The sequence below is a fragment of the Prionailurus bengalensis genome, chromosome B1 (genome assembly GCF_016509475.1).
Source record: "Prionailurus bengalensis isolate Pbe53 chromosome B1, Fcat_Pben_1.1_paternal_pri, whole genome shotgun sequence".
NCBI lineage: Eukaryota > Metazoa > Chordata > Mammalia > Carnivora > Felidae > Prionailurus > Prionailurus bengalensis.
The window spans coordinates 1,682,068-1,709,869 of record NC_057344.1 but is presented as its reverse complement, the minus strand read 5'-3'; the positions used below and the strand labels follow the sequence as shown (position 1 = coordinate 1,709,869).

The following is a 27,802-nucleotide window of genomic DNA, read 5'->3' as shown; positions in this document are numbered from 1 at the left end:
AGAGACCCCGGTACCTGAACCTTGGAGCTGCAAACTCCTCCTTCATGAGACCCCAGCCCCAAGCCTCACAGGCAGGGCTAGAATCTTCCCAGCCCAGGTGACCACGTTTCCCACGGGAGGGTGCCTCACCTGCTGCTCTGCTCTGAGGGGGGAGAAGACGGGCAACTCTATCACCTGCTGCTCTGCTCTGAGCGGGGGGAAAAGACGGGCAACTCTATCACCTGCTGCTCTGCTCTGAGGGGGGAGAAGACGGGCAACTCTATCACCTGCTGCTCTGCTCTGAGGGGGGAGAAGACAGGCAACTCTATCACCTGCTGCTCTGCTCTGAGGGGGGAGAAGACGGGCAACTCTATCACCTGCTGCTCTGCTCTGAGCGGGGAAAAGACGGGCAACTCTATCACAGACTTGAGGAGCTGGTTTATTTCATCTCGGCATACGCAGACACATACAAGGTTTTACAGCATTTGTGCCCAGGTGGTGAATACCAAAGCGTTAATAAATACATCAACTGCACGCAAGCATCAGCTGGCCTGAACCGGGCCACGAGCAGGGACGGTGGGTCTCTAATCAACGCCACACTGCAGTTGTTTGCGGCTTGGAAGAGTTTTGGAGGAGCCTCGGTATCACGTGAGAACACATCCAGCCTGCACTTCAGCTCATTGTAAGTGATTCACTGAGCACGCGGAGAGCGGCTGTGCCCGCAGGTGGGGCGTGAGGGCCGGTGGCCGCCGGGCATCTCCCCGTGTGCGGGTCGAGTGCCGACTGCTTACTGACGGGGAGGCGGGCGCCCCCAGACCGGGTGCTCATTGTGAGTGCCACCGTCTTCTTCGTTTCGTTAATGCCCAGATAAAACATTTTGTAAGCCAGGAAAGCATCTGAGATAAGACAACACAACACAGCACCTTTGCTTACACTTCACCCCCACAAGGTGTCACAGCCGGCTGCGTCCAGAAACTACCTTGACTTCAGGAAAAACGGCAAAGGGCCTCCAACACACCCCGTTTCCAAAGCTTGCCCAGGAAGTTACCCGAGAGACCCACAGACGAAGCGGCTGCTACCAGCATTACTAAGGCAACAGCGGACAGCAACAGAAATACAGCAGAGGGCTCCGCTTCTCAGGCGTCTGCGGCAGAACCCACGCTGTAAGATCTTTCACTGGAGCCAAAGCATGTCCACAGCTTCGGCTAGTTCTCTTAGAAAAAAAGAGAGAGGGGCCACCAGAGATGCAGAACTCCAATCAGCAGGTCCCGGACGCAGCTCCAGAAAGCTGCCGAGCCGTCCGCGCCGGTGCTGAGGCTGTTCCCGAGACCAAGAGAAAACCCAGGAAGTGAAGCCCGTGTCTCTGGCTTTCAAATGAACCTCGACGGACAGTACAAAACCATTACTGGTAACCAACCAAAGCATCAAGCTTTCATGTCCACCACAGTTTCCCCTGACGATGCCACCGCTCTCTCAAATCTGTAGAAATGTCAGCGTGCGGGGATGAATTGTATGAGAACTGTGGATGGTTGTCCTCCAGACACTGGCTTCACTTGCCGCTGACAGATCGGTCATCAGGAGCATGTCTGCACCTACGCGGGTAACGAGTAACACCAAGGCATTCCCGCACAGTGCTGGGTGCAGACTCGGAACATCACGTGGTACGCGAATAGACCCCCTCCTGGCGACAACAGCCCTCAGAGGCCAGTCCCCGCAGGGACTGCCCGCCGCCCCCTCCCCACGCAACCCTCCGCATCGGCGACCCCAGAGGGATGGCTTTTTGGCTCGTGTGACTAGTACAAACCCGTGCGGCTGCACCTGCAAATACCGCCCGCCCCCCGAAAGCATAATCAACTGGTCCTCCTGGCATTCCAGGTCCTGCAGTAATTTTTATGAGGTATTCCTATTTAGAAATAAGACACAGAAGATTCTACAGCCCTCACTCACCCTTAGGCCTCCCCAGATGTCCTCGGGCATTCCACCGGGACGAGCCCCCAGGGCTCCACGGCCAGTTCCCCCCGGAAGCGTCGCAAGGTCTAGGACCAGCACTTCGTTATTAAATCAAGTCACAAAACAAAATACAGAGCTGCAGGTGGGTGTGTGATTGCAAGCCTGTCTGCACCGGACACCCGACGCTCCCCAAGTCCCCCGGTACCCCCTGTGCGGGTGACTCTAGTTCGGAAGTCCCCTTCCGTGGCATTTTGTTTTCGAACAGTAAGCATCACAGGAATGGTTTCTCAAGCAAAATCACAGTGATCATATTTCATGAATTCGATATTTAAGGAAAGAAAATATTAGCCTGGTTCCATGTCATATAAAAGCTTTAGCATAAATATAAGAACGTTCTAGAGAAAAATGTGCTGCGATACATTTCTTTCAACGAACCTTGTGTCCTTTTGCTCTAAATTCTCTACTACCATTTCTGCATTCTGCTCCCATAAAAGACCGATAAAGTCAGGCGACAGGACGTCTGTCTGTCTTAAGATGTTTAACCAGGCTGCCAAGCAGTCCTCCTGGTTGGTGAGCAGAGTCACAAGCAAGCACACAGATCACCAGAATGAATAAACTTGTAACCGAAACCATAAACTCCTTTCCTCTGGCACATGCATCAAGATGAAACCGGTCATTTCCAAACATACTTAACCGGTAACTTTCATAACCACAGACTCTAACCGGTTTCCCAATTACCCACTATTGCTACAGAGAGGTCAACCCCCATCACTGGATGAACAAGTAAGGAGCCATAAGGTGTGTATGATTCCATCTAATTACATGCCAGTGACTTTCAATGCAAACTCTTCCCGTCATAATCAAAGAGTGGATTGGGTTCGGAATCCAAATCACTTCGCCTCCATTTGTGAGCATGTATCGTACCCTTAAGTTCTTAGTAAGGAGTAAACTCAGTCTACACCGATCTGGAAAGTAAAATGTTATAACAAATGAGGATCGGCCGATTTGTTTTTAATGCTTGTGATCCCTCAAAGTACTGAGCTCCACGCTAAGTCTACTAGGGTATTTTGGAATTCAATTAGAACTCCCGTAATTACTTACTATTTATGTTTTAAGTAGATGTTATTTTCCCTATGCTAATACGCTTTTTGTCACTCTGCTATGTTTTCTTAGAGTCATGCTTAAAAAATTAATTTCCCTCATCAGAATTACATAACATATATTGGGAACACCGTAAATAACGGGCTCCAAATGTGCCTCCATGTTGGTCTTCAGAAGCATCAAAAGGAGTGGTTTTAACCTTCTTTCTCTGGGAGGGAGAGATAATCAATTCTTTGAGCCCATTATAATACACGAAGGTGGCTGAGAATATTCAGACACTGTCTATCAAAGGCTCCTCTTCCAACAGACAGGCGTCCTTGTCAGTCAGCTTTCCCTACTCACGATCTGCTCTTTGGGAAACACTCATTCACCAAAGATCTAAGATTCAAAAAAGAGCAAATCATTACTATTTCATCAAGCATAATCATTAAGATCCTTTAACTTGAAAACATTTAACCGTCAGGGGATGCCTGGCTGGCTCAGTCGTAGAGCGTGTGACTCCTGATTTCTGGGTTGTGAGCTCCGGCCGGACCTTGGGGGTAGGTACCACTTAAAAATAAAATCTCAAAGTATTTAAGCATCCTAAACTGCTCTTGAGAGAGGGGTGCGAGACCCACCCTCTGTGGCATCTGCGGTAGACACGGGAAACGTCTCTGCTGGGTGCTGGACAAGAGACCCCACCTTCTTGCGAAACCTGGAACAAACCCAACCCACACTTGAGCTTATGATGACATGAGCTTTTTAAGTAATTAGAAAAGGTTTAAGAGTTCTACTTATCAGTTATAAGGGGCCCAACGGCAGGGTGGCCCTCTCTCGGTGGCTCACCGATACAGCTCACGGTGGCCGACTTCAGGGATCTCGCGGCAGCCTGGTGGCCCCCGAGCCAGCTACTGCGCAGGCTCACGTCCGGCCAGCTCTCCACTCCGCCCGGGAGCGCACGTGCCCCCGCCCACCCGGGCACGCTGTGTCCCGCCCACTGTACCCCAGGCCTAATCTTCCCAGCCCTTTTCCTTCTCCCTCAGGTATCCCGTGTCATCCTTGTAAGGCTCCCTATTTGCACACAGCTTACACCGTCGACCCCGTTAAGCAAAGCGACGCGAAAAGGAACGCGGAATGGGGCGGCAGACCTTAAGACAGCGCTGCGAAAAATCTTCAAGGCCGCGCGACAAGCTTCCAACTTATAAGCGTTTCAGTGGTCCCCGCGGACAGCGCCCACTCTCTCTCTCCCCGCCCCCCCTCCCCCTCTCCCCACTTGAATCTCGGCCCACGGGGGGCGTCCCTGAGGGAGATGCCCAGGTGGCCCCAGCCCGCCCTACGCGGCGCCCTCCTCGCCTCGGTCCGGCTTCTCGGGCAGGTTGAGCACGAACGGGAAGAGCGCGCCTCGGGCGTCCAAGGGGGCGCGGAGCGGCGCGGGCTCGAAGCTGCCGCCCTCGCCCGCGCCCACGTCCGCTCCGGGCTCGCTGTCCCGCGGGGGCACGAAGCGCCAGGTGCCCGCGCGGCTCACGCAGTAGATGGCGCCGTCCAGCGCGGCGCAGCGGAAGGGCTGCAGGCCGGACGGCGCGCCCGGGGGCCGCAGGTGCGCGGCGCAGCGGCTCCACTGCTTGGCCAGGCAGTGGTAGCGCAGCACGCTGACGCCCCCCGCCGGCGCGGCGGCCGCCTGCGAGTCGCCGCGGCCCCCGCCCAGGTCGAAGCGGTAGATGAAGCCGTCCAGGGCCACCATGGCGGCGGAGCGCTCCCTACTGCTGCTGCACGGGCACTCCTGCCACTCGTCGCGCCGCGGGTCGTACTTGAGCAGGCGGTAGAAGAGGGAGCCCCCGGACACGTAGATCTCGCCGTTGCAGGTGGCGGCCTCGTGCGCCACGGCGAAGGCGCCCCGGGGCAGCGGGGCCACGGCGGCCCAGCGGTCGGCGCGCGGGTCGTAGCGCTCCACGCTGAGCAGGCACTCGCCGCCCACGGCGTACAGGTGGCCGTCCAGGGCCAGCAGCTGCAGCTGCGAGCGCGCCTGGCGCAGAGGCCGCACGGTGCTCCAGCGGTCGGTGGCCGGGTTGTAGCAGAAGACCTGGTCCGAGGGGCGCGCGCGGCCGTCGGGCCCCGCGGGCCCCACGCCGCCCGCCACGAAGAGGTAGTTGTAGAGCACGCACAGCCCGCAGCCCCGCGCCGGCGCGCCCTCGGGCAGCCGCGTCAGCTCGCGCCACTCGCCGGCCGCCTCGTGCAGGCAGTAGACGGCGGCGTCGCCGCGGGCCTCGGCGTCCCCCGACGGGCTCTGCGGGCGGCTGCCCGCGCGCTCCCCGGCCGGCCCGAGCGCGGCGGCCAGCAGGCGGGCGCGGCCGGCGCGCAGGCGGCGGCGCAGCAGCAGGTCGCGCTCGGAGCCCGACAGGCGCCCGAACACGGCGGGCTCGCGCAGCACGTCCAGGTAGTGGTCGCTCATGAAGCGGTAGGCCGCCTCGCGGAGCTCCGCCAGCCGCTGCCGCTTGGCCGCGCTCAGCACCTCGTAGCAGTTGGCCAGGCTCAGCTGAGGAGCCACGGCGTCGGTGGCGCGCTGCACGGCGCACGGCAGCTGCAGGCGGCGCGCGCCGGCCACCACCTCGGCCACGTTGTCGGGTCGCACGCCCGCCATGCGGCCGCTGTACGCGTAGGCCAGCAGCAGGCGCAGCGCCGCCCAGCCCACGCCCTGCACCCGCAGCACGTCCCGCGACGCGCGCGCGCGGAAGTAGTCGCTGCGCGCCGCCAGCACCGCCTTGTGCGCCCGCAGCCGGCGGCCGGACACCTCGATGACCAGGTCGGGCTCCCCGTGCGCGGGCCCGACGCCGGGGGGCACCGGCGCGGGGTCCCCGGGCTCCTCCGGGGACGCGGGCTCTTCCGGGGTCGCCGGCTCCTCCAGGGACGCGGGCTCCTCCGGGGACGCGGGCTCCTCGGCGGACACCGGCTCCTCCAGGGACGCGGGCTCCTCCGGGGACGCGGGCTCCCCGGGCTCTTCCGGGGACGCGCGCTCCTCGGCGGACGCGGGCTCTTCCGGGGACGCGGAGTCCGCGGGGGACGCGGCGCCCGCGCTGCCGACCTCCCACTGCCTCTCCACCACCCGCTGGCCGCTGCGACGCGAGGGCGGGGGAGTCGCTGCGCCCTCCGCCGCGGAGGCGCGAGACTGCGGCGGGGAGTCGTCCCCGGAGCTGAAGCACAGCGACGCGCTCAGACTGCAGGGTGTCTGCGCGTCCGGTGGCTGCAGGCTGCCCTCTCCCGGAGCCGCGGCAGCGCCGCCCCGGTCCCCGGCCTGGCCGCACGCTCCCTGCGCAAAGGCGTCCCCGGCCTCGGCCCCGCGGCCCTGGTCCTCCCGGGGGTAGAGGGCGCAGGGGGGCACCGGGTTCTCCATGGGCCCGCCTGCGCTCGCCGCCGCCGCGGCCCGACCCCCGCTCAGCAGCCCACCATGACCGCGCCCTGACTCAAGGTCGGCGGTTCCTCTGGGGCTCTAGCTGCGCAGGCTTTTCCTGGCCCGCGATCAGATTTCACTTCTGCGTCCACAGCCCCCGTGGCGCTCACACAGCGCTGCCCTCTCCCGCGTGCAGGAGGGGGTCGGCCCTAGATGCACTCTCAGCTGAGCTGCTGAACCGCAGGCACGCTACCGCTCGCTGGCCAGCCGGGCGTCGGGGTCTCCGTGGCTTGGTCCCCAGGCCGCAGCACCGATGCTTTGATGAGGGTCCCGCGCAGGCACCGGCCGGGTATCCGCGGCTCCGTCCCCAAAGCACTGGGCTACTGGGTACGGCTGACCCACCGGGGCATGCCCCCTCCTTCCGAGTCAGTGTTCATCACTCCGGGGTTCCTCACTGGGTCCGAGGACAAACACTACCCAGGCAGGCTGTCTCTAAACTTCAGAAGGGGGACTTGAACTCGGGTTTCGGTAGAGAGCCCCCCCACGGAGCTTTTATTTGTACGACTCCCATTTATATTAGTCTCGCCTCCCAGCATCAGCAGCAGTCCTGATGCGTCTGCGTGCGCACTGTTCACCCCCGGGGGGTGTCCATAATTCACTTGCCCAGGTGTTAGAAAAACACAATTACTGCCCTGAGAGCTGGCCTTCCTCACGGATCCGTCAGGAGCCTCTTCCTTTGTGGAACATCAGGTGTTTCCATATGTTGTCACCACACTCTTCTTGTTCCTGTTTATGGGAGAGAGAGAGAGAGAGGGCGTTTGAATGTGGACTTTTCATTGGGGTTATTCTGTGTCAGTGGGGTCTACTGCGCTGCCCCTGACTTTCAGGTTAGGGGACTCACGTTTGGTGGGAAAGGGGTTTGTGACTTTGGGCTGCTGGAGAGTTTGATGGAGAAGATATACAGAATAATTTAGGGATTTTTGGAAGTGTTCTCTCCCCTGTTCCTGCCCTGACTGTACGGCCCCCGAAGGAGAACCCAATTCAGGCAGAGGGCTTTAAACACATAGGGTTGATCTGAACAAAACTGCTCATTTTGCGGCTAAAAAGCAGTCAAATATCAACAGCTTATTTTCAAAGTAATGAGATGTATATGTAAAGAACGGTCAGTGAGAGAGCATAATTGACCTTATTAATTGTATTAATATGAGTTTTCCTACAGTCTTTTCCAGTTGATTCAAATTAAGTGGCGAAAGACACTGGGAGGAAGGACCTGCTCTGGAGCTGGCCTCAGAGGCCTAACTCCGAAATCGGTCTGCACTGCTCATTCTTGGAATGGTGTCTTTAAAACCTCAGGGAAGCAATTCCCCACAAACGGTCCATGCACAGCAAAAGAAAAGCCAAAGCAACAACAACAACAACAAAAAAAAAAAAAGAAGAAGAAGAGGAATTAAAAAGGAAGTATGTGGAAGGCAGATGTGAGCACGTGCAGGTGAACCGTAAAGTCATGAAATATCTTTCCCAAGTTGGCAAAGCCTTCTGAGACTCCCCAGCCTGGAAGGATCTTGGCAGTTTTACCACGAACATAAAGGGACGGCCCGACCGTGTCCCAGCTTTCTGAAGAAGAGAACTTACAGGGAAGGAAACCACATGTAGGATGTGTTAGCCTCTCCACTGAGATCCGTGACAATCACCTTCCCTCAACCTCTCCTGGTTTCTACCTCGCCTACCTGGTCCTCATAAACGTTCAGGGTTCAGCATTTACACTTGCCTGCCCTGTTCCTCCTGCTGCTATTACTAAAAAACTATTCCCGGGGCGCCTAGGGGACTCAGTTGATTAAGTGTCCGACTTCGGTTCAGATCATGGTCTCGTGGTTCGTGAGTTCAAGCGCCGTGTCGGGCTCTGTGCTGAAACAGCTCGCGGAGCCTGGAGCCTGCTTTGGATTCCGTGTCTCCCTCTCTCTGCCCCTCCCCTACTCGTTCTCTTTCTCTCTCCCTCAAAAATAAACAAACATTAAGAAAAAAAAACTTTCCCATTATGTTAGCAGTAAATGTCTTCAAGTTGAAAATTCAAGACATTCAATTCTCTCTCTCTCTCTCTCTCTCTCTCCCTCCCTTCCTCTGTCTCTCCTTTCCAGATATCTTTAACAGTAACTTTCAGGGCACGTCCGCTGTGTGCAAAGCAGAGTCCCGGGACACAGGGAAATGCAGAGTAAGCTGAAACCCTGGCCTGCCTGGGGGCGCGGGTGGTGGAGGAGGCTCTCCTGTTTACTCAGCTGTGGCCCAGCCCCGCTGTGGTGCAGGCTCAGTGCTGTCCATCCCGGCCCCGGCGGCCATGCCCCGGCGAGGTGGCCGTGACCGCTGGCCCACAGCGAGGCAGCGTGACAACGAACTGGAAACCTGTACGCACTGTGTAAGCAAAGCTCGTGGTGTCTCCCCAGGGACCCAGTGGTGCTTTCTCATCAGTGAGGTCACTGAAGGGGAGGTCTGAGGTGTACTGACAAATCGTACTCAAACTTCATAGATGCAGAGAACAGACTGGCGGCTGCCAGAGTCAGCGGTGGGGGAAACGGGTAAAAGTATCCACCTGTGAACCTTCACGTCGGGCAGAAAGTCAGAGGGACTGGCTGTGTTCTCTGGCTCGTTCTTCCACACTTCTGCACTCCCCCTAAGACCGTAGACCTCAGAGAACCAAGCTAGTATTTTATTTCTTTTTGTGGCTGAGAAAGGGCCCCAGAACTTCCTGGTTCTTTCTCTGGCTGGACTCGGTTCAAAGAAAACCCTAAGAGTTGTCTTCTTGTAAATCATCACAGACTGAAAGGAACGGCAGAGAACAGGACGCATTTTTAAAGCTTCCACTTGGGGCTCTGTGTTCTGAAAGCCCTACAGGATGAGTGTGAGGCCCAAGAGACTCGGGTTGGGAAGCGTGGGGTATGTTGTAGCTACAATGAAGCACGGGCTCTTGCTCCACGAAGGAACCAACACAATCCAGAGGAGCCTGTGGTGTGGCCCGCCGGGGCCGTCTGCCGGCCGGGGAGAGACAGAACTGGTTCCCGGCCCAGCCACCCAGAGAAAGATGAACAATCCTCTCGAAAATCCTGCCTCTAGAGTTCTAGTGACAATACCACTTCTCCTCGGCACACGTGAAAGTTGTGAAACTGTCCTTTTGAGGGATATTTGCAGCAGAGACAGTTTCATGCTGTTCCGTGGACGCTTGTGCCCGGGCTCCCCGGGCACCCGGCTGGGGTTAGAGCCGGTGGGCAGAGGCCCCCTTGCCTGGATATCAGTGATGCGGCCACGAGAGCCCCTCCCAGCTCAGCCACGTGCCCAGCTGTGCACCCCGGGACCAGGTCAGTCCCTGTTCACGTCCAGCCAGCCAAGGCGATGCCGCACACGGGTGTTACCGGCCGGGCCCCAAGACGGCCTGCCACTCGACGTCAGGCACGGTGATGCCGAGTTAGGAGCCGGGAGGCCAGCCCTCCCCACCCACCCCCCACCGGAAGCTCCTGGCCAGCGCTTCTGGAAGACGGTCCCCAAGCACCACTTCGGGCCTCTTCCGAGTCTCTCCCAAACCTTGAAGAATGGGCGGGTCAGAGTCCACAGGAGAAATGAGGACATTACGCAGAGGGACCACTTCCTTTCCCGAAAGGTGTTAAAGAAGCTCCACAGTAGTAGCTCTGTCTTCCCTCCTCCCTGAATGGCCCGTTGCTGTGATTTTGCCTGAAAATAGATGGGGAGTAGGGACGCTTCGGGGCTGTCGATTAAGCGTCTGACTCCTGATCTCGGCTAGGGTCATGATCTCATGGTTCTGGGATCGAGCCCCATGTCGGGCTCTGTGCTGACAGTGCAGAGCCTGCTTGGGGTTCTCTCCCTCTCTCTGCCCTCCCCTGCTTGTGTGCATGCACGCTCCCCCTCTCCCAAAATGAACTTAAAAAAAAACAAACAGATGGGGAAAAGTCAGCCCGTTTTGCATCTAACAGCCCTGAGGCCTCAGCAATCCTGCTGACGAGGTTATCGCCCAATTTCCGTGGGCTGGGAGTCACAGTTTTTCCTCCATGTGCTGGTTGGTTCTAGAATCAGAATTCCAGTAAGGGAGTCCTGCAGGACTCTGGGCAGGGTGCCCGTCCTGGCCACATGAAGTAACCAAAACCCCGCACCCGGTCGTGGCATCAGGAAGGACTTCTTTCCCGAGTGATCGCCATCAGGTGTTGCCCCGAACACTGCTTCTGGGGGCTGCTGCGGCAGATGGTGAAAAGGGACGTGTCAGGGTAGATACGTAGGTGACAGTGACAGGCTCCCTTCTTGACTGTAGTCAGAAAGTGTTTCAAGAACAAGTCTTATTTAAATGTCATTTATGTAGCGTTTCCCCCTGAAGGAGTTTCTTCTTCACAGAAACCTAAACCAAAGTTTTACAGTTTCTTTCCATGAGTTTCTTCACTATGAACAATGAATATTTTTTAATGATCGTACGATATCCTAATGGGAACATTATTTGTGTCTCTAACGTGGAAATTAGTTGATTTAAAATTAAATATGCTTCATTGTAATATAGGTTGCTAAAAAGAATCCTTTAAATAATTACAGTCAGCTTTTTAAAAAAAAAATGTATTTGTCGGGGCGCCTGGGTGGCTCAGTCGGTTGAACGTCCGACTTCGCCTCAGGTCATGATCTTGCAATCTGTGAGTTCGAGCCCCGTGTTGGGCTCTGTGCTGACAGCTCAGAGCCTGGAGCCTGCTTCGGATTCTGGGTCTCCCTCTCTCTCTGCCCCTCCCCCGCTCATGCTCTATTAAAAATAAGTAAACATTAAAAACATCAAAAAAAAACTGTATTTGTCAATCGACTTAGGAAGCTTATGTGAGTTTCCGTGACACGTACTGCTTGTAAGGAGCTCCTCCTGGGTGCTGTCCACGTCCTGCCCAGCCTGTTGCTCCATAGATGTCTCCATCCACACCCATCAGGTCCCAGAGGCCCTGGGGACAGCGCCCGTGCTGTCCCCACGTGTGCCTCCCTCAACACCAGAAAGACACCATCCTCCTGGTAAGCAGCCAGCACTCGATGTGAGGTTCATCAACAAAGAAAGCCATAAACAGAACTGTCACACAGTCTTACAAATTCATAGGAAGCTCCAGGAATTTTCCATTGGATTAAAGAATGTGTTGGTTTGCCTCGGCTGTTCACACCAATATTGCTTTTCAAGATGATGTCTTCTTTGGGCCTCAATTAAAACAGCTGGCAGTTTTGGAGGGGGCCTAGAGCTGGTGGGTCAGGAGGGAGCCCAGGCTGTAGATGAACCGATGTTCCGCGAGGCTCTGATCTTCACCCCAATGCCTGGTTGATGTTTCCTCTTCGTAGTACAGAGTGGAGTTTTAGGAGGGCCATCACACTATGTGTGCAGAATTACAAAGTCCAAAGCCAGGCGTGAAGAAGCATCTTGGGATAGATCCCAAGATATCCCAAGATATCTTGGGATAGTGGCTGTCTGGCCACCAAGAGCACGGTGCTGCATGGTGTCGGAAGACGGGAGAAGTGGTCCACACCCAGCGTGTCTGGGAGAGAGCTACGAGGTTTCAAGCATGGAGATACTCAGTGAATAAAAGAAAACTAAAACCAACTTAGGTAACATAGTCTGTGTAGTTTAGAAATGGACAGGGTAGGAGTGCCTGGAGGCGGGGGGGGGGGGCTCAGTCAGTTGAGCGACCGACTTCGGCTCAGGTCATGATCTCACAGTTCATGGGTTCAACCCCCACTTGGGGCTCTGTGCTGACAGCTCGGAGCCTGGAGCCTGCTTAGGATTCTGTCTCCCCCTGTCTCTGTGCCCTTCCATGCTCGCTCACTCTCTCTCTTTCTCTCTCTCAAAAATAAACATTAAAAAAAAAAAGAAAAGGAAATGGACAGGGTGGCTGGTGACATACTTTGGTGAATAATTTGATGAGTAAGTGGTGCCCTTCGGTAGGTCCAGTGACATTGGGGTTTATGTGACCACATTACAATGTATGATTTTTATTTTTTATGAAGGAGATTCCTAAAAGCGCAGATGAACTGTAACACAGGCTGAGCACACACTAGTAGCGATAAAAACGATGGCTAACATCTCTTGTGCCAGGCGCGGTTTCTCCTGTGATAAATCATGCAACCGTGCACAACCCTCACCACCGTCCTGTGAGGCCCTTGCTTTCACTAGTCCCATTTTACAGAAGAGGAAAGGAGATGTGAAGCAATCTCACCCACATCATACAACGAACCAACCACGCGGCTGGTAAGTGGCAGAGCCAGAGTGGAACCAGCACCCTGGCTCAAGTGCACCTGCCCCAGAAGCACCACGCCCAATGCTTCCGCACGCGCTACTGACCGCGCGCGAGGGGACTTCCGTCACAGCCGCGAGCTGGGCGGACTGAAGCCCACACCGTCTCCAAACGCTCTGTCCGTTGCCCAGGGCGTCCCGTCCCGGGTCCTAGTAACTCTGGGTGCCCCACCCAGCTCTGAGAATAAAGCAGTCAGCGGCGTGTGCGCACCTGCTCAGAGCGCTTTGGCGGGAGTCATTTAGGGCAGTTACGATCTTTGTAACTTTAGGGGGTGAATCTTTGGCAGGGCTCACTTGCACCAAGTAAAATTTCAGAGAATTTCCTGAATAACGGGTGTAGGTAACAGCTCTTCCTAAAGTCCCGAGGCCAAGGCTGGTGAAGGAGGCTCTGGGCTATTCCCAGGACGCCTGCGCCCTCGTGCAGGTCTGTATCTTAGATCCTGGGCTGACGGGTTCCTCCTGCCCCAAGCCAGCTTGGTCAGCATTTCAACTACGATCCCCCTCCTTCTTGAGCTCCCGCCCCGTGCACCCCATCCGGTAGAAACCGCTCGCCTCCCTTCCCTGTGAGGTGGTGTGGTCTGTGTTCCCAGAATGTCTTAATTTAGCTCCACCTAGTATCGCCCCCCATCTGCCTGTGCACCACCCTTTTCTAGAAGAACGTGAAATTCGGGACAGAAGATTTCATTAGTCATTCTGTCTTTAGCACAGGGATGGGTTCTCCAAGCACAACCAGTAAACGCTGGAGGGATGGATGGGTGGATGGATGGATGGATGGATGGATGGATGGCGCTAACTAGGTAAACAACAAAAAACAAACTCTGAAAACACATGGAAGTTCGGAAGCTGTACCAAGGATGACACACATTACAGTTTTATCAAGGAGCGAGGATACTGCTGACAAAAAGAGTTCTTGAAAGGGATCGGGGGTTGAAATAAAGATGGGCTTTCTAATCTCCTCCACAACTATGCCGGGTTCTCCATTTCCTAGATAAACGATACTGCTCTGTAATCCTAGAAGATGCGGGTGGGTTTTAATTACAGGGCTGCTCCGGGCCCGGCCCGCTCCTCGGTGCCGGGTTCAGCGGAGCACGGCCTCAAGCCAGGTCTTTTGCGGCAGTGACACATCAGCCTTCCAGTTGGTGCAGGAGGAGAAAGGGCCTTGCCTCCGCGGGTCAGGGAGCTGAAATCAAAGGAAAGCTTGTTTTCAGTAGAAGAAAAGGAAGCCAACACACAGAGCAAAACCTAGGAGATGGAAAGAGAGGCCCCTGGACCGAGCCGTGCCCACAGCCAGCCGCACCCCGGGGGCTTCTGACGTACGTGAGCTAATAAGTTCCATCTGTAACCTATGCTGACTTGGGTGGGATTCCCGTCCCTGGAAACCGCAGTCAGACTGGCTGAAGACAAGAACCGCCGTGCTGCATCGCCCAGGGGGTTAAGCGGGACGTTTAGAGAGAACCGGGCACGGCCCAGCTCCTGCCGGGAAAGCATGCACAGCGAGGTTCCCGCCCCGACGGCAGCATGGAAAGCCTCGGGCGGGACAAAGGAGCGCGAGCAGCCCCACCCGTGCACACAGACGAGCCCCCTCGCGATCCATGCGTGAGGACAAGTGTCGCCACCGTCTTGATTCAGTAAAGGAGAAAATGCCTGAAGCCCAGACACTTCGAGTTCCTGGTCTCAGAAAACCAAAAAAATTAGCAACAGACCCAAACCACGGCAGCCTTCTCTTTTCCCATCTCTGGAGTGTTGACTGCGTAGCCTCAGGAAAATGTTCCCCGGGCTCATTCCATGTGTTCACCAGCGGAGCGGGCCACGGGAGCCACGGGAGCCACGGGGGCCATAGGGGTGAGCACCCCTGCCGGTCAGCCCGAGGTGTCCTGCTCCAGTGGCTGTGCTCCCGGCTCTGAGGGCAGCTCAACAGTGCTGCGCTAAAGGCCAAGGCATCGCGGGCCCTCTGGGCCCACGTCCTTGGCCGTGCTGGCAGCTCGGAGCCCGGAGCCCGCTTCGGATTCTGTGTCTCCCTCTCTCTCTGCCCCTCCCCTGCTCACGCCCTGTCTCTCTCTCAAAAATAAATAAACATCAAAAAACTTAATAAAAAAAAAAAAGAATGCAAACTCAAAATCTGTTGAAATAGAAGCATCTCTCTTTCTTCGTGGGTCAAGATTCAAGAATCATGGATTTGGCCCAACATACAAGTGTGAGCACTAAGGTTAGAGAATCACTGACAGTCTGCAAATTGTAGCTATAAAATGCAGTTCTGAGCAGTATTTGGGTGAACCGGGCCCTTTCCGAGTAAATCTGTTCTGGGCATCCACTGAAATAAAGTGGAGTGTCCCACAGTGACAGAAAGCCGGAAAATAAGAGACTCCCCGTGCCAACTCCATCCCGGTTTTTCTCAGTTGTGCTGTTAACTTCCCATGGATCCCTCAGCACTGATAAATAACGAACAATGTGCATTCGTTGGCTCATTCCTCGTTGATCACGTTGCACACCCCCAATGTAGCAGGAAGTGTACGACGTACCAGGAAGCACCGAGGAACACAACAGGTGTGGCCCCAGGCCCCATGGCCCTCACGGGCTCATGAGGAAGGTGAACCTAAAGCCGTCACATGAACTCTAATGGAAATACAAACCGTGGCGGGTGCCATGAAGGAAACACACACTTCTGAGAGTTGATGATGGTGGACGGGATTCCTACTCCGGGATGGGGAAAGAGTCCTCCGAGAGTATGGAAGGTAGGCTGACCTCTGAGAGGGGTAGCAGTTAGCAGGGGAGGCGGGAGAGAGCAGCCACGGGGAGGTCCTGGGGTGAAAACAAGCCTGACCGGTTCTAGAAACAGAAAGCGGCTGGCTGTACTGCGAAGGACCAGCCACGTCCACGTCCACGGGTCTTGGTTACAGTGGGGAGCCACTGATGGTTTGTGAGGAAGTGCAGGGAAGGTGACCTGGCAGCAACCGTGCTCAGTCCTGTGTTTTAGAGAGAATGCTTTGTGTCCTGCTGCACAAATGGAATTCACTAGACTGCTTTTAGACTACTCTCGTGTCTGCCAAAATCACTGTATACGTCAAAATGAGCTAATTTACATGACTGTGAATACATCTCAAAAACACAACTTCGAACTTTTGAGGGTTTGCAGTTGGTACAAAGATACCATGAAATACCGTCCACATCCTGCACATGAAGTAAAATCCTGTAGGTTGTTTACAGGATGTGAAAAGAAGAGGAAGGAATCTGGCATAGAGGTTACTTCCCAAGAAGGAAGGAAGGGGACGTGTTCCCAGTTTGGTATCATTTGGTTTTTCTGGAAATTTAAAGCATCCAAGGCAAAGGATAACTTGTCTATTTCCTTTTACACATCGTTTATGGTGTTTGAGATATTTCACAACTTAAGATGTCAGATGTTCCTCTGTTTGTTTAAATGGCTGTCGGTCCTTATCAACTCATGAATCTGGCTTCACTGAAAATTAATGGAAGCCATACGACCTTAATCATGAGCAAGCGGATTGAATCAACAGATAGTAACTTAAACTTTATTCCTAGTGCTGGAGTGCTTGATTAACTTATTCAGGATGCTTAAAATTGTACTGGAATTGAAATATGGTGACATTAAATAAAAACTCACATTTTGTCATTTTCAAAGTTTTAAGCTCTTGGATTTATAAAAGGGAGCCTTGTCCAAGATCAGACCGGATACCTACAGAGTGTAATTAAAACCTGTGCAGAGTCCTGGGAGGTGGGGGGCACCTGGGCGGCTCAGTTGGTTGAGTGTCTGACTTCGGCTCAGGCCATGATCTCACGGTTAAGTTGGTGGGTTCAAGCCCCGTGTTGGGCTCTGTGCTGACAGAGTGGAGCTTGCTTGGGATTCTCTCTCTCCCTTTCTCTCTCTGCCCCTCCCCTGCTCAAGTTCTCTCCCTCAAAAATAAACATAAAAAAAAATTTTTTTAACCCAACTATGCAGAGTCCTAACCCAGTGCCCTAGCTATCAATGTCATTGTTTATCTACCGTTGTTGATACATATTGAAAATAAGGTAGAAACCGTCCTCTCCAACTTCTGCTCTGGTCTGATTAAGACATAATGCAGTCTTTCCTTCCCACTGCACCTGCATCACCAACACATCCAAAAACATCCTCAAAAAGAGGATGTTATTTAGCTTGTACTTCCTCCTCGGGCATGGCTGTTCCCAAACAGTGAGTGTGGACTGCCGTGGGTCCAGGGAAAACGCCTGCGGTGTGCTTCAGGTTACGGACGGCCACGCAGAACAGGCTTTCTGCCCAGTGTCCAGGCGGACGTGAAGTGCTAATTGCTCTCACTGATATTTTAGCCGCTACCTTTGAAGCAGAAACCAAGACAAAAGGTCTGACGAGTGTGAGTTCACATGTGTGAGCAACCAGATAGACCAGTGGGCGGTCCAGACACAGCCAGGTGAGTGCAGATGCGGATGCTAAAGGTTCATAGTTCTGGCCTGAGATTGAATCTGAGGAGCCTTTGTGCTATTTGCTGTCTTTGCAAACGCTTTGAACATCGGACTGAATGTGGTTTCTAGATGAAAGTCGCCGTCTCGACATGTCTTCATTTTGTCCCTGGGAGCATGAAGCTAACGCGAAGTGCGTTCAGGGCGAGAGAGGAAACCAGTCTCACGAAGGTGATGATTGTAGAAAAAAACAAACAGTCCCACTTTGCAAACGCAAAATACAGTAAGACATCGGAGTGGCTCTGGGGAGGCTGCGACTTCGGTGTGTGACCGTGAGGCACCGGACAGCGTCCCCCGCAGTGTGTCCAGCGTTTGAAATTCCAGGAGGACGTGGACAGTCGCTGTGTGTCAGGCCTGGACAGAGGCGACGAAACCAGTGGCGATGAGCCTCCCCGCACAGAATCGCAGCACAGCTCGTGTCTCCTCGTGGGGAGGGTCAGCGCTTCCTCGGCAGGCGACCTCTCACAAGGAGCCAAGGCCACACGCGGGGCGTTCCTTCCATGGACGCTCGGCCTCTTCTCCCGACACGTAGCCTGTGTTTGCAGCCACCCTTCTATTCGGGGGTCTCTGCAAGCCGCCCGGCCCCTCAGCCCAGCCCCCAGCGACAGGAGCTCCAGAAAAGGGCTTTTGGGTTTTAGAGACGTTTCTGTGGACTCTAGGACAGAGTGTGGACCCCTTCGGAGCAGGAGAACGCAGTGCTTTGTCAAACCGCCTTAACCCAGAGTGCACGACCCACTGAAAGCAGGCGGGGGCGGGGTGCGCCTGGGGGCCATGGTGCTCACACAGGCTCCCTGTGCAAGGACGTGCTGCTCAGAGACCCGATCACCTCGGGAGACCTGCGCCTGGCATGTCCGAAGCACTCACGACACGGACGGAAGCCCCACTCTGGAAAACCAGAGCTCTGAGGACAAGGACTTCCCACAGCATTCCTATCGGCAAAGCCCTGGGATAACAGACCAGGAATTTTACCAACAAACTCCGTCGTGTTCATAGGCCCTTGTTAAAAGCTACGTTCTCGAAGTTTCCAAGCATTTGTGAAAACGCCTCGACCACAGTGACTCTAGAGACCAAGATCACAAGGCGGCACATGCCACTTACAGAGCAGTATGTGTGTGTGTGTGCACATGTGTACGTGTGTGTGCGTGTGTGTGCACATGTGTATGTGGGTGGGTGCACATGTGTGTGCATACATGTGTGCATGTGCACATGCGTGTGCATGTGTGTGCGTGTGCACATGTGTATGTGGGTGGGTGCACACGTGTACGTGCGTGTGCACATGTGTATGTGGGTGGGTGTGTGCACATGTGTACATGTGTGCGCACACATGTGCACATGTGTATGTGTGGTGTGTGCACATGTGTATGTGGGTGGGTGCACGTGTGTGCATGTGTGTGCGTGTGTGCACACGTGTATGTGTGTGCGCACATGTGTATGTGGGTGGGTGTGTGCACATGTGTACGTGTGTGTGCGTGTGCATATGTGTATGTGGGTGGGTGTGTGCGTGTGTGCACCCATGCACGTGCACACACAGGACAAACCACAGAAAAACATTGAGAAAAACACCAAAAAGTCTAAAAAGCTTGTTTGTGGCAAGATGATGTGTAACTTCTCTTTTCATAAATTTTGCTGCCCTCAAATTGTCTATCCTCAACAGGTACTACTTTGGGAATCAGAGACATTATTCTACATGCACACACCTCTATGCACAGATGTGCACATATGCACGCCCGTGTGTGTGCACACGTGTGTGTGTGTGTGTGTGTCCGTGCACAAAATAAAACAACACTGACTCCGGAAGGGCCCCAAAAGGAAGGGCCCTCGGTGAAGAATTCAGTGAGATGGCCAGGCTTTCAGGCTTAGGGTCCTGAAAAGAAAACGTCACTTTCAAAAGTCAGATCCTGCTAAATCCGGGACCTCCTGTGGGCTGCAGGTTTGCAGGGAAAACACTCTCACACAGCCTGCTGGATGTCAAAATGTCCAGCTCCAGATCCCGTCCCCAAGCCCAGGCCTCTGGGGACCCCGACGGCCCCAGTTCTTCAGGTGCCCTGCCTTTCACTTCAACGGGGGAAACTGAGACCAGACGGGTCAAGTGACTGCTCCCGGCTGACCCGGACTCACGAGCCCAGTGTGCCCTGCTTCCTGTGTGGTGCTCTCTCAATTCCGGGAGGCCGGAAGTCTAGGATCCAGCCATTTGTACAGATTCCTACAGAGCCCACGACACCACGGAAGACAGGCCACGCGGCCAGCAGTGCATCACACTGACAGCTCCTAGAGGCTTCGGGGCCGAGGCCGGTGCCTCCAGGAACAGGTGGTAGCGGGACAGCGTGAAAAGACGCTGCCATGCCCCTGGGCCTCGTCCTGTCTGCCGCCGAATGCCACCTGCTGTAGCAGGGGGACCGGCGGGGGTGGGGGAGAGCTCCACGGGGGGTGGGGGGGGCAAGCGCCTCTCAGTTCACACCCCGTGTCAGCACACCCAAGGCACCCACAAACCACCAGCTAGAGCCACGCCTGAGCAGCATGAGATTTGGGACCACGGTCTCCCCGTGGCCTTGGGGCTGCTCGTGGAGACATACCCCAGGTGCCTGGAGTTCACTCAACGTTCCCCCTCGTGGTTCACAACCTTTGGTTCATAAACTGGGCTTCTTTCTCCCATCCCAGTATTTCTCCTTAAAAAACCCAATGGGGTGCCTGGGGGGCTCAGTCGGTGAAGTGTCCGACTTCGGCTCAGGTCGTGATCTCGCAGTCTGTGAGTTCGAGCCCCGTGTCGGGCTCTGTGCTGACAGCTCAGAGCCTGGGGCCTGCTTCCGATTCTGTGTCTCCCTCTCTCTCTCTCTCTGCCCCTCCCCCACTCATGCTCTGTCTCTCTCTCAATGAAAAAAACATTTAAAGAGTTAAAAAAAAAATCCAACCTTCACATAAGGTCTCCTTAATAAATAACAAAAGTGCATATAGCGAATCATGCTGTCTGCCTGCCTTCAGGAAACGAAGAGAACTGTTCTTTACATCTCGGCTCCGTGATCAAAATGACAACACACGTGGCTAAAATTACTGAACCCGATCTCCACGTTCGGCCAAAGCGGGGTTCCCGCCAGCTCCGGGGGCAGTGACCGTGCAGGTGAGCGCCCCATGCAAAGTGCCAGGACTGATGAATGAGAAGCTGTGGCATGAACTAAGGCACAGACTTTGCTTGCCCCGGTCACGTTTCACAGCTGCTATCTTGTCCCGGGACAGATTCCACAGCCGGCATCCGTCCTTCCAGGGCAGAGGGCGGGGGAGACCGGCTCTCCCCTGCACCACGAACTCTCCGCCCGCCGAGAACACAATCCTTCTGGCAGAGACACAGCCCACGCACTGTCCAGAGCCCTGACGGGTGGGCTTCCTTCTAAGTCATGCATTCGTTCGCAAACGCACACTGACCGAAGCCCACGAAATGCCGGGCACAGATGACAGGTAACAGGCCACGAAGAATCCTGGCTCACAGGCTCCCGCTGCAGGGGGGACGCCCAGCCCTCATTCATCAGCCCCCAAGCCCACCTGGTGCCACCCCACACAGGGCGAGTACAGACGGGTTTCCCGGGGCTTCTGGTCCAGGAGGCGAGACAGACCCCCCCCCCGCCACCCGTCCCCAGTGACTGAGTGAATGATCACAGATGGGGGGAGCACAGGGGACAGACCTCCCCGGCACGTCCAGGGATGCTTCCCAGAGGAAGCCAGGTGTACCTGGGGGCGAACAGGATGAGCGGGACTTGAGAGGAGGACAGGAGGCCTGAAGACGCGGTCCCCGCACACAAGCTGTAAGATGGGCATGGGGGGCACCGAGGGAGCCGCCGGCTGCCGTCAGGAGGAACGGGCCCGAGGAACACACGGCTGGCCCGCCGTGGCCCCCACCCCCCCCGCGTCCAGCCCGTCCCATGCTGCCCTCCCCAGGGGATGCTGACCCCCTTAGCATCCTCTGGACCTGAGCGGCCACGGTGCAAACAGCAGCTGCTGGTTCTCGTCCTCGTGACACCCATGCCTGGATTCCCGTGCCCACACGGCGGGGGGGGGGGGGGGGGTGTCACTGGAGCGCCCAGCCGGAGGGGCCACCAGAGACAGCGGCAGTGCTCGCCGGCAGGCGCCCCAGCCTGGGTTTTGGAAGGGCGTGTGCACCTGCGGAGGATCTGTTTGCATTTCCCTCAGCTGAGTGAGGCACAGAGGACCGTCCCTGCAGATCCCTGCAGAGTGTGACCAAAATAAACCCTGCTGTTTCGAGCGGGCCCTCTGGAATGACTGGTTGTGCACTCCCCCCCCCCCCCCGCCACCCTGGGGCTCTCGGCCAGGCAGGGCGCTGGGTCGGAAGGACGTCCAGCAGCTGAGCAGACGCCTGGCAGCCAGCGGGCCCCCGGGAGCCAGGCCCCTGCCCCGAGCCCCCTGTGACGGGGCGGCAGAGGGGCTGAGGGCACGGCCAGCCTCGCCGAACCGACGGCCTCGGGGCGGTCTCCACGCAGGTCTCAGTGATGCTGCTGAGGTTTTCCTTGGTGGCGCGATGGAACAAGAGGAGACAAGGTCCGGGAAGGAAGCAGTCAGTTCTCAAGTGACGCTGGGACCAAGCAAATATCAAGGAACCGGGCCTTGCTGGGGGCTGGGGTCGAAAAGAAAACGGGCCCGTTCCCCAGCCTCTCCAAGAGCGTCAAACTAAGGAGCTTCAAGTAAGGGTCAAACCCAGATCCTTTGTGGAGGCCTCGTAAATGTCGGACGGGGCGCCTCGGCGTCTCTCAGACAGGAGTCCCCTGAGGCGCTCCTGCCTCGTGGACACTAAACTGCAGCTTTTGGGAATTTCAGGGACTTTTTTTCCGCGCAGCCCTGGCCCAGCGGAGGTCCAAGGTAGACGGAGGACTCACGCCAGCGACACTCGTGACCGCTGCTTCTGTCAAACGGCACGAGTCCCAACAGAGCCACAGGCGGCCCCCCGCGTCTGCAGCACAAACAGGAAGAGGCACGACCGGCGTGGACTCCGTGGGACAGAGACAGCACAAGACGGAAACAGGAAGCAGGCGGAGAAAAGCGTCAGCTGCACACACCAGGCATTTCTTCTGGACAAGAAAGGGTGACTTCCAAGGGAGCGCCACGAATCCAGAAGGCAAGGCCAAGAGCAATGGAAAAATCGTCCTCAGGAATTCGAATCGAGCCCTTTCCAGGAACTGCCAGCTTGGGCCGGACTGCAGCGCAGGACGCACGGGCCAGGCTCTGGGGGCCTCCCACATCCGCTCGGGAACAGGCGGGTGTGACGGGGACGTCCACGTGTCTGCGTGGCTGGGCCCCGGTACCCAGACGCTCCCTCAAGCACCCGTCTGCGTGGCTGGGCAGGCACCGTTTAGAGGGAATGATCACTTAAGCTGGTGGACTTGGCTAAGGCAGAACCCCCTCCCTGATGCAGGGGGGCCGCATCCAACAGTCGAAGGCTCGGAGTGGGGGAAGGGCTGAGGTCCCCCAAGAAGAGAGAAGCCTGTCCCCGGACGGCCCTCAGGCTCCAGCGGCGGCCCCTTCCCTCCCCGGTCCCCTGCCCGGCGGCCGCCAGCCTCACCGGCCCCACGGCCACAGGAGCCCGTACCTCAGCAGAAACGAGTCTGTCTCTGTCCAAGTACGAACATCCTGCTGGTTCCAGCCCCAGGGCCCGCGGCATCTGTCCCACACACGTCTGCCACTGCATGTCCGGTGTGGGGCAGGTGGCTTGGGGCGTGGGTCCTCACGTGAAGAGCGTGTTCACGAAGCTGCACTCCTGACCAGCAGCCAGGACGGCTCACGCGCACCTGGGCCTGATTTCGGTGACGGGATGCTGGAGTCTGAGCCCGATGCCACGACAGGATGAGGTTGGGGGACCCGACGGGGGGGTCGTGACACTGCACGCGGGAGGAATAGGAAGTTAGTGGCCAGAGAGTGGGCTGAGGCACAGGGTATTTTCCAAAGATGGCCCCACGGACGTTTCCCGTCCAGCACGATCTTCTCACCACGCGAGAGGACACTCGCCACGGGAGGTGAGGTCCACGTTCCCTGCCTTTGAACCTGGGCAGGCCGGGAGCTCCCGTGAGGTGACACGGGGGGACTTCCACGCCTAGTCTGGGAAAGGAGGCGCGGACTCCCCCCGGCTCTCCCTCCTCAGGACGCGGTCCTTGGGAACCGTGCCTCGACGTGGACGAGGTCCAGCACACTGAAGCGGCCAAGCTGGGAGAGCACCGGGAGGGGCCGCAGAGAGACAGGGACGCTCCAGGGGCCCCGCCTGCCTGAACCAGCCCCACCCGGAGCCCAGACAACAGAGCTCAAGGCTGTGCGGGCTCTAAGCCACCACGTACTGCACCGCCCGCCAAGTGGTACAGAGACGAGCCGTCCTCACGCCGCAGATCTGTAAGCAGATTGTTCCCGTGTAAAGCCACCCTGAGTCTGCTGACGTTGCTATACAAAAACATCAGAGACAACAGATACTTATTTCTCACAGTTCTGGAGGCTGGCAAGTCCCAGATCAGGGAGCCAGCATGGCTGGGTGAGGGTCATCTGGGTGGCCGACTTCCCGTTGTCCTCACACGGTTGAGACAGACTCCTGTCTTCTCGCAAGGGCACGAACCCCATTCATGCGGGTTCCATCCTCCCAACCTGCGCACCCCGAGGCCCCACCTCCAAACACTATCGCAGTGGGGGTTAGGGTTTCGCATACAGCGGCGCATGCGGGCGTTTGTGGGACAACCAGAGCCACTGGGGTCTCAGCGCCCATGTGAAGAATTGTGGGGTGCAGCTTTGACAGTGGGAAGCCACTGACGCCCCAACACGGTAAGATCTGTGTTTGTAAATGACTGCTCTGACCACCATGTGACAAACTGACCAGAGGAGACAAGAGGAATGTGCAGAGCCCAGACGGGGGGCTCAGCCACAGTAAAAACGAGAGAAGGCAGTGACTCAAACGTAGCAGGTTCCTCATTCACACACTCGAGGGACCTCACAGCCCAAGACTTCGTAATACAATAGTAATAACAGCATTAACGCTGGCACTGTGCTTATCAGCTTATGAAACGTTTCGTCTACATCATCTTATTTGGTGATTTCCCTGTATGATTCAGTAGATCTCAGCTCTGCAAAATTAACCCATATCCTACTCCATCAAGCCCTAAAGTATGAAGCCCCATCAATTTGCATAAATGAAATATCACAATAACAAAATTATATGAAGCTACAAATTACGACTCTCTGCTCTGGCCTTCCTTCAGTTTTCCAGTGTGCCCTAGTCCTCACCACAGGGCCTTTGCACACGATTCCCCCGAGACCTCACTATACCATCCTCCTTTGCCACTTCTCACCCTTCAGATCTCAACTCAACACTTCCTTGTTATGTGCTTTCATGGTTTAATCCTTTCCTTCAGAATACTTGTCTCGATCTGTTACTACACAAGAATTCACACGGTCACGTTTACTGACTTTTATCTAGTTAGCGTCTAGGCTGCAAGGGATTGAGGGACTGGGTCTACTTCATTCATCACCGCCTCTAGAATTGTGCCTGACCCACGGAAGGTACTCAGTAAATATTTGTGAAAGGAGGAAATTAATTTTTAATTGGTCAAACATTGCATAAGACAGAGAATGGCTTCAATTTCCAAGGCACTGTTTATTTTAATATCGGTTCCAGCAGGAGCCAGGTTCTTGGCAAAAGATAAACTCCTAGAAGTTTTAATTTTATTACGAAAGTTATTGCTGCTCTTTGTGAACTATTTTGCAAATATGTGCTGGGTACCAACACTGTAATTTCAACATAATTACAATAACTGCAAGAGAAAAACTCCAATCAGGGCCACGGTGGAGACAATAATCCCTTGAACTCCAGAGAAGAGCAGATCTTATCCTGAGTCACCAGGGGAAGATGTGTGAAATGACACGGGGGCTTTCTGCCCTGCAAGCGGACGGCGTCGCAGGCGCCTCTGAAGCCCAATGAAGCCACAGTCCTCTCGGGTCACAAAGCTCAGATGTAGGGAGGCTCGGGGGCATTACAGCTGCCTAAGTGATTCCAGATTCTCTGCAAAGCTATTATTACTGAGTAATTTATGCTGTTGGCATTCAGAAAACAACAGAAATATGATTCCAGATGGAGGCGTTCAGAGCTTGGAGAACCTCTGTTTTTCCGGAACAGGAACAAAGACTCCAAAGGTGTATTTTAAGCTAAAAAGAGACCTTTTCCTTCCCACCGCCGTTTGTACCCGGACTTAAGGAGGTGGAAACGGAAGCAGTGGGGACTGTGTGCGAAGACATTCATTGATGAGGCCAGGGCCTCACCACTCTTCCAGATTCTTCTAGAGTCAAGGCTGGGCCTTCCCTGAAGGGATGCCCAGATAGCAAAAAGGCCAGAGGATCGTATACAAAATCTCCCTGCAAGCATGTAGTCTCGGGCAGACATCCACACTATTTTTTTCTCCCTTCCCAAACCGAGATTGCCTTAAACACAAGCAACATCTTACAATTTTGCTCATTCTGTTCTAATTATATTACCAGCAATATCTGTGCAGTCGACACTAAAAGGTCAAGAGACTTCTTATCTCATTAAAATTTGTGCTTAGTTATCCCCAGAAGAGAGGCTCCCAACGCCAATTACCATAAATTTGCAGGCAAGGTCCATCCCGGGAGCAAATCTGGTGGCAGGGGAAGGCTGGCTTCTGTGGTTTTTGGGGTGTGGAGAGGAGAATTCTAATAATAGGACGCCATTAGCTCAGGATAAAAGGCTCAAGGGCAGCGCTGGCACCCATTAGGAGTTCCTAATTAGAGTCTGAGTAACTGCTATTTAATGAGATGGCGAGAGGTGCCCAGAGAACAGGCCGGGAACAGAGCGAACTCCCCACTCCCTCGGCACTTAAGGGGGAAGGGCAGGGAATTAAGAGTGTTGTGCGTACAAATGCAGGTTATCATATTGTGTTTTCTTTTCCCTTAACATAAATGTGGGGGGTGGAGATAGAGAACACGGTTTCGTAGGAAACTAAGAGGTGCTGGAATGACTCAAAACCCCCCTTGTTTAAATGCTCTGGGAGCCTTGGCTCCCGAGCCAGCCCCTCCCCCAGACCTGCCCGGTCCCGCGCAGGGGGTCCCCAGCACGTGTGGGTGCGGACGGGCCGCGCGGCTGGCATTCAAACTCCCCTCCGGACGTCTTCCAGTCGGCGGCGCAGGCAGAGCTGGTTCCGCGCGCCGGGTATTTCGACGCCGCTCCTTGTCATGCCCCCACCCCATCGTGATGTCGGGCACGTTCGCACAGGCCACCGGCGCTGGCACGGGGCTGCCCGGCCCGGCCGGGGGCACAGGCTCCGCGAGAAGGGAGCGCAACAGCGGGCAGCGGCGGCTGAGGGCGACACCCTCGGGACGGGAGTGCGACCCCGGGGGCGGGGGCCGCGGGGGCGGGGTCTCGAGGTCCCGACCTGCGGCCACAGGGCTCAGAGCGGCCGAGGGAGGAGAGACGGCGGGGCGCGTCCCTCCGCTCTCCCGGGTCCCCAGTCCGGGAGGGACCTCTCGCCTGCTTCCGGGGACCCGCGAGTAGGGCGCCGCGCACAGGCCCTGAGAAAGCGGGGATCCCCGGCCGCGCCGGCAGCAAACGTGGCCACAGCGCACTCCCCCCCTCCACGAGCGCTCCGCGGGGGCGGCGGGCCTCCGGGGAGCCTCGGGCTGGGCCGAGCTGCGTGCGGACACGCGTTGGGCCGCGGCGCTCCCGGGCCTCCGGGGGCCGTCTCCTCGGCGGCGGTCACCGCGGGGACAGCGCGGGGCTCGTCGCCCCCGAGACCCAGCGCGGCCGCCGATTCCCAGCCCACTCCCACCGCACGCCCTGCGGGGAGGCGGCCACCCGCTTCCCGGGGGAGTCCCCGCGGATCGGACACCCGCCTCCACGCGGACGCCCGGGGGCGAGACGGAGGTGCGCCCAGCCCACTGCCCACACCCCCACCGCCATCAGGGCCACCACGGCCACCTCCCCCCTCGCCCACCTCCCCCGCCTCGGCGGCCACCCCCTTCCCGCCCCTGCTGCCCCAGTCCCGCGCCTCCGGGGGCGTCTGGCCACCGCCTTCCTTCGCGGGGCCCACCCCTACCTCGAAGCTCCGCGCCTCGCCCTCCACCCCGGGGCCCACCCGAGCCAGGACGCTGAGCCCCAGTCGGTGGTCTCCGGCGCGCATGCGCGCGGGCCTCTTCCCGCGCACCTGTGAGAGCGCCCGGGGGCGGGGCGGCCGCCTCCCGCGCACCTGTGCGAGCACCCCGCGGGGTCCCAAGCCTCTTCCCGCGCGCCCGGGAGCGCCCGGGGGGTCTTCCGGCTCTTCCTGCGCGCCCGGGGGGGGGGGGTCCTCCGCTCCTTCCCGCGCGCCCGCGAGCGCCCCGGGCCCCTCCGGCTGCTGCCCGCGAGCCCCGGGGCCCTCCGGCGCGGCCGGGCCCGGGCCGGCGAGCCCTCCACCCCCCCGCCCCCCGCCCCCGCCGCTGGTCCCCGGGGAAGCGCGCCCAAGCCCGGCCCCCGCGGGGCGGACAGCGGGGCCCGGCACTCACCCTCGTCCGCGGACGCTCAGCCGCTCCGGGGAGCGCGCCGAGGCTCGGAGCCGCGGGGGCGGGAGCGGCCACAGCCTGGGCCGGGCGCGCGTGCACACGGGCGCGCGGCCTCCGGG

General features: G+C 56.9%; 1 protein-coding gene across 8 annotated transcripts; it reads right to left on the bottom strand.

The window, feature by feature from the left end:
- Positions 1–397: 397 nt before the first annotated feature.
- Positions 398–27,784, bottom strand: KBTBD11 (kelch repeat and BTB domain containing 11). 8 transcript variants are annotated; one of them, XM_043557316.1, is made up of 3 exons: positions 27,687–27,784; positions 13,592–13,872; positions 398–7,180 (listed from the first exon to the last, which is right to left on the bottom strand). In XM_043557316.1, exon 3 carries the CDS (start codon positions 6,395–6,397, stop codon positions 4,343–4,345), a length of 2,055 nt encoding a protein of 684 aa, XP_043413251.1. In that variant the 5' UTR covers positions 6,398–7,180; positions 13,592–13,872; positions 27,687–27,784; the 3' UTR covers positions 398–4,342. The 8 variants fall into 8 exon arrangements, with proteins under 8 accessions (XP_043413251.1, XP_043413289.1, XP_043413267.1 ...); XM_043557354.1 differs by having other exon boundaries at positions 13,732–13,872; XM_043557332.1 differs by lacking the exon at positions 27,687–27,784 and adding an exon at positions 27,242–27,337.
- Between the last annotated feature and the right edge of the window lie 18 nt (positions 27,785–27,802).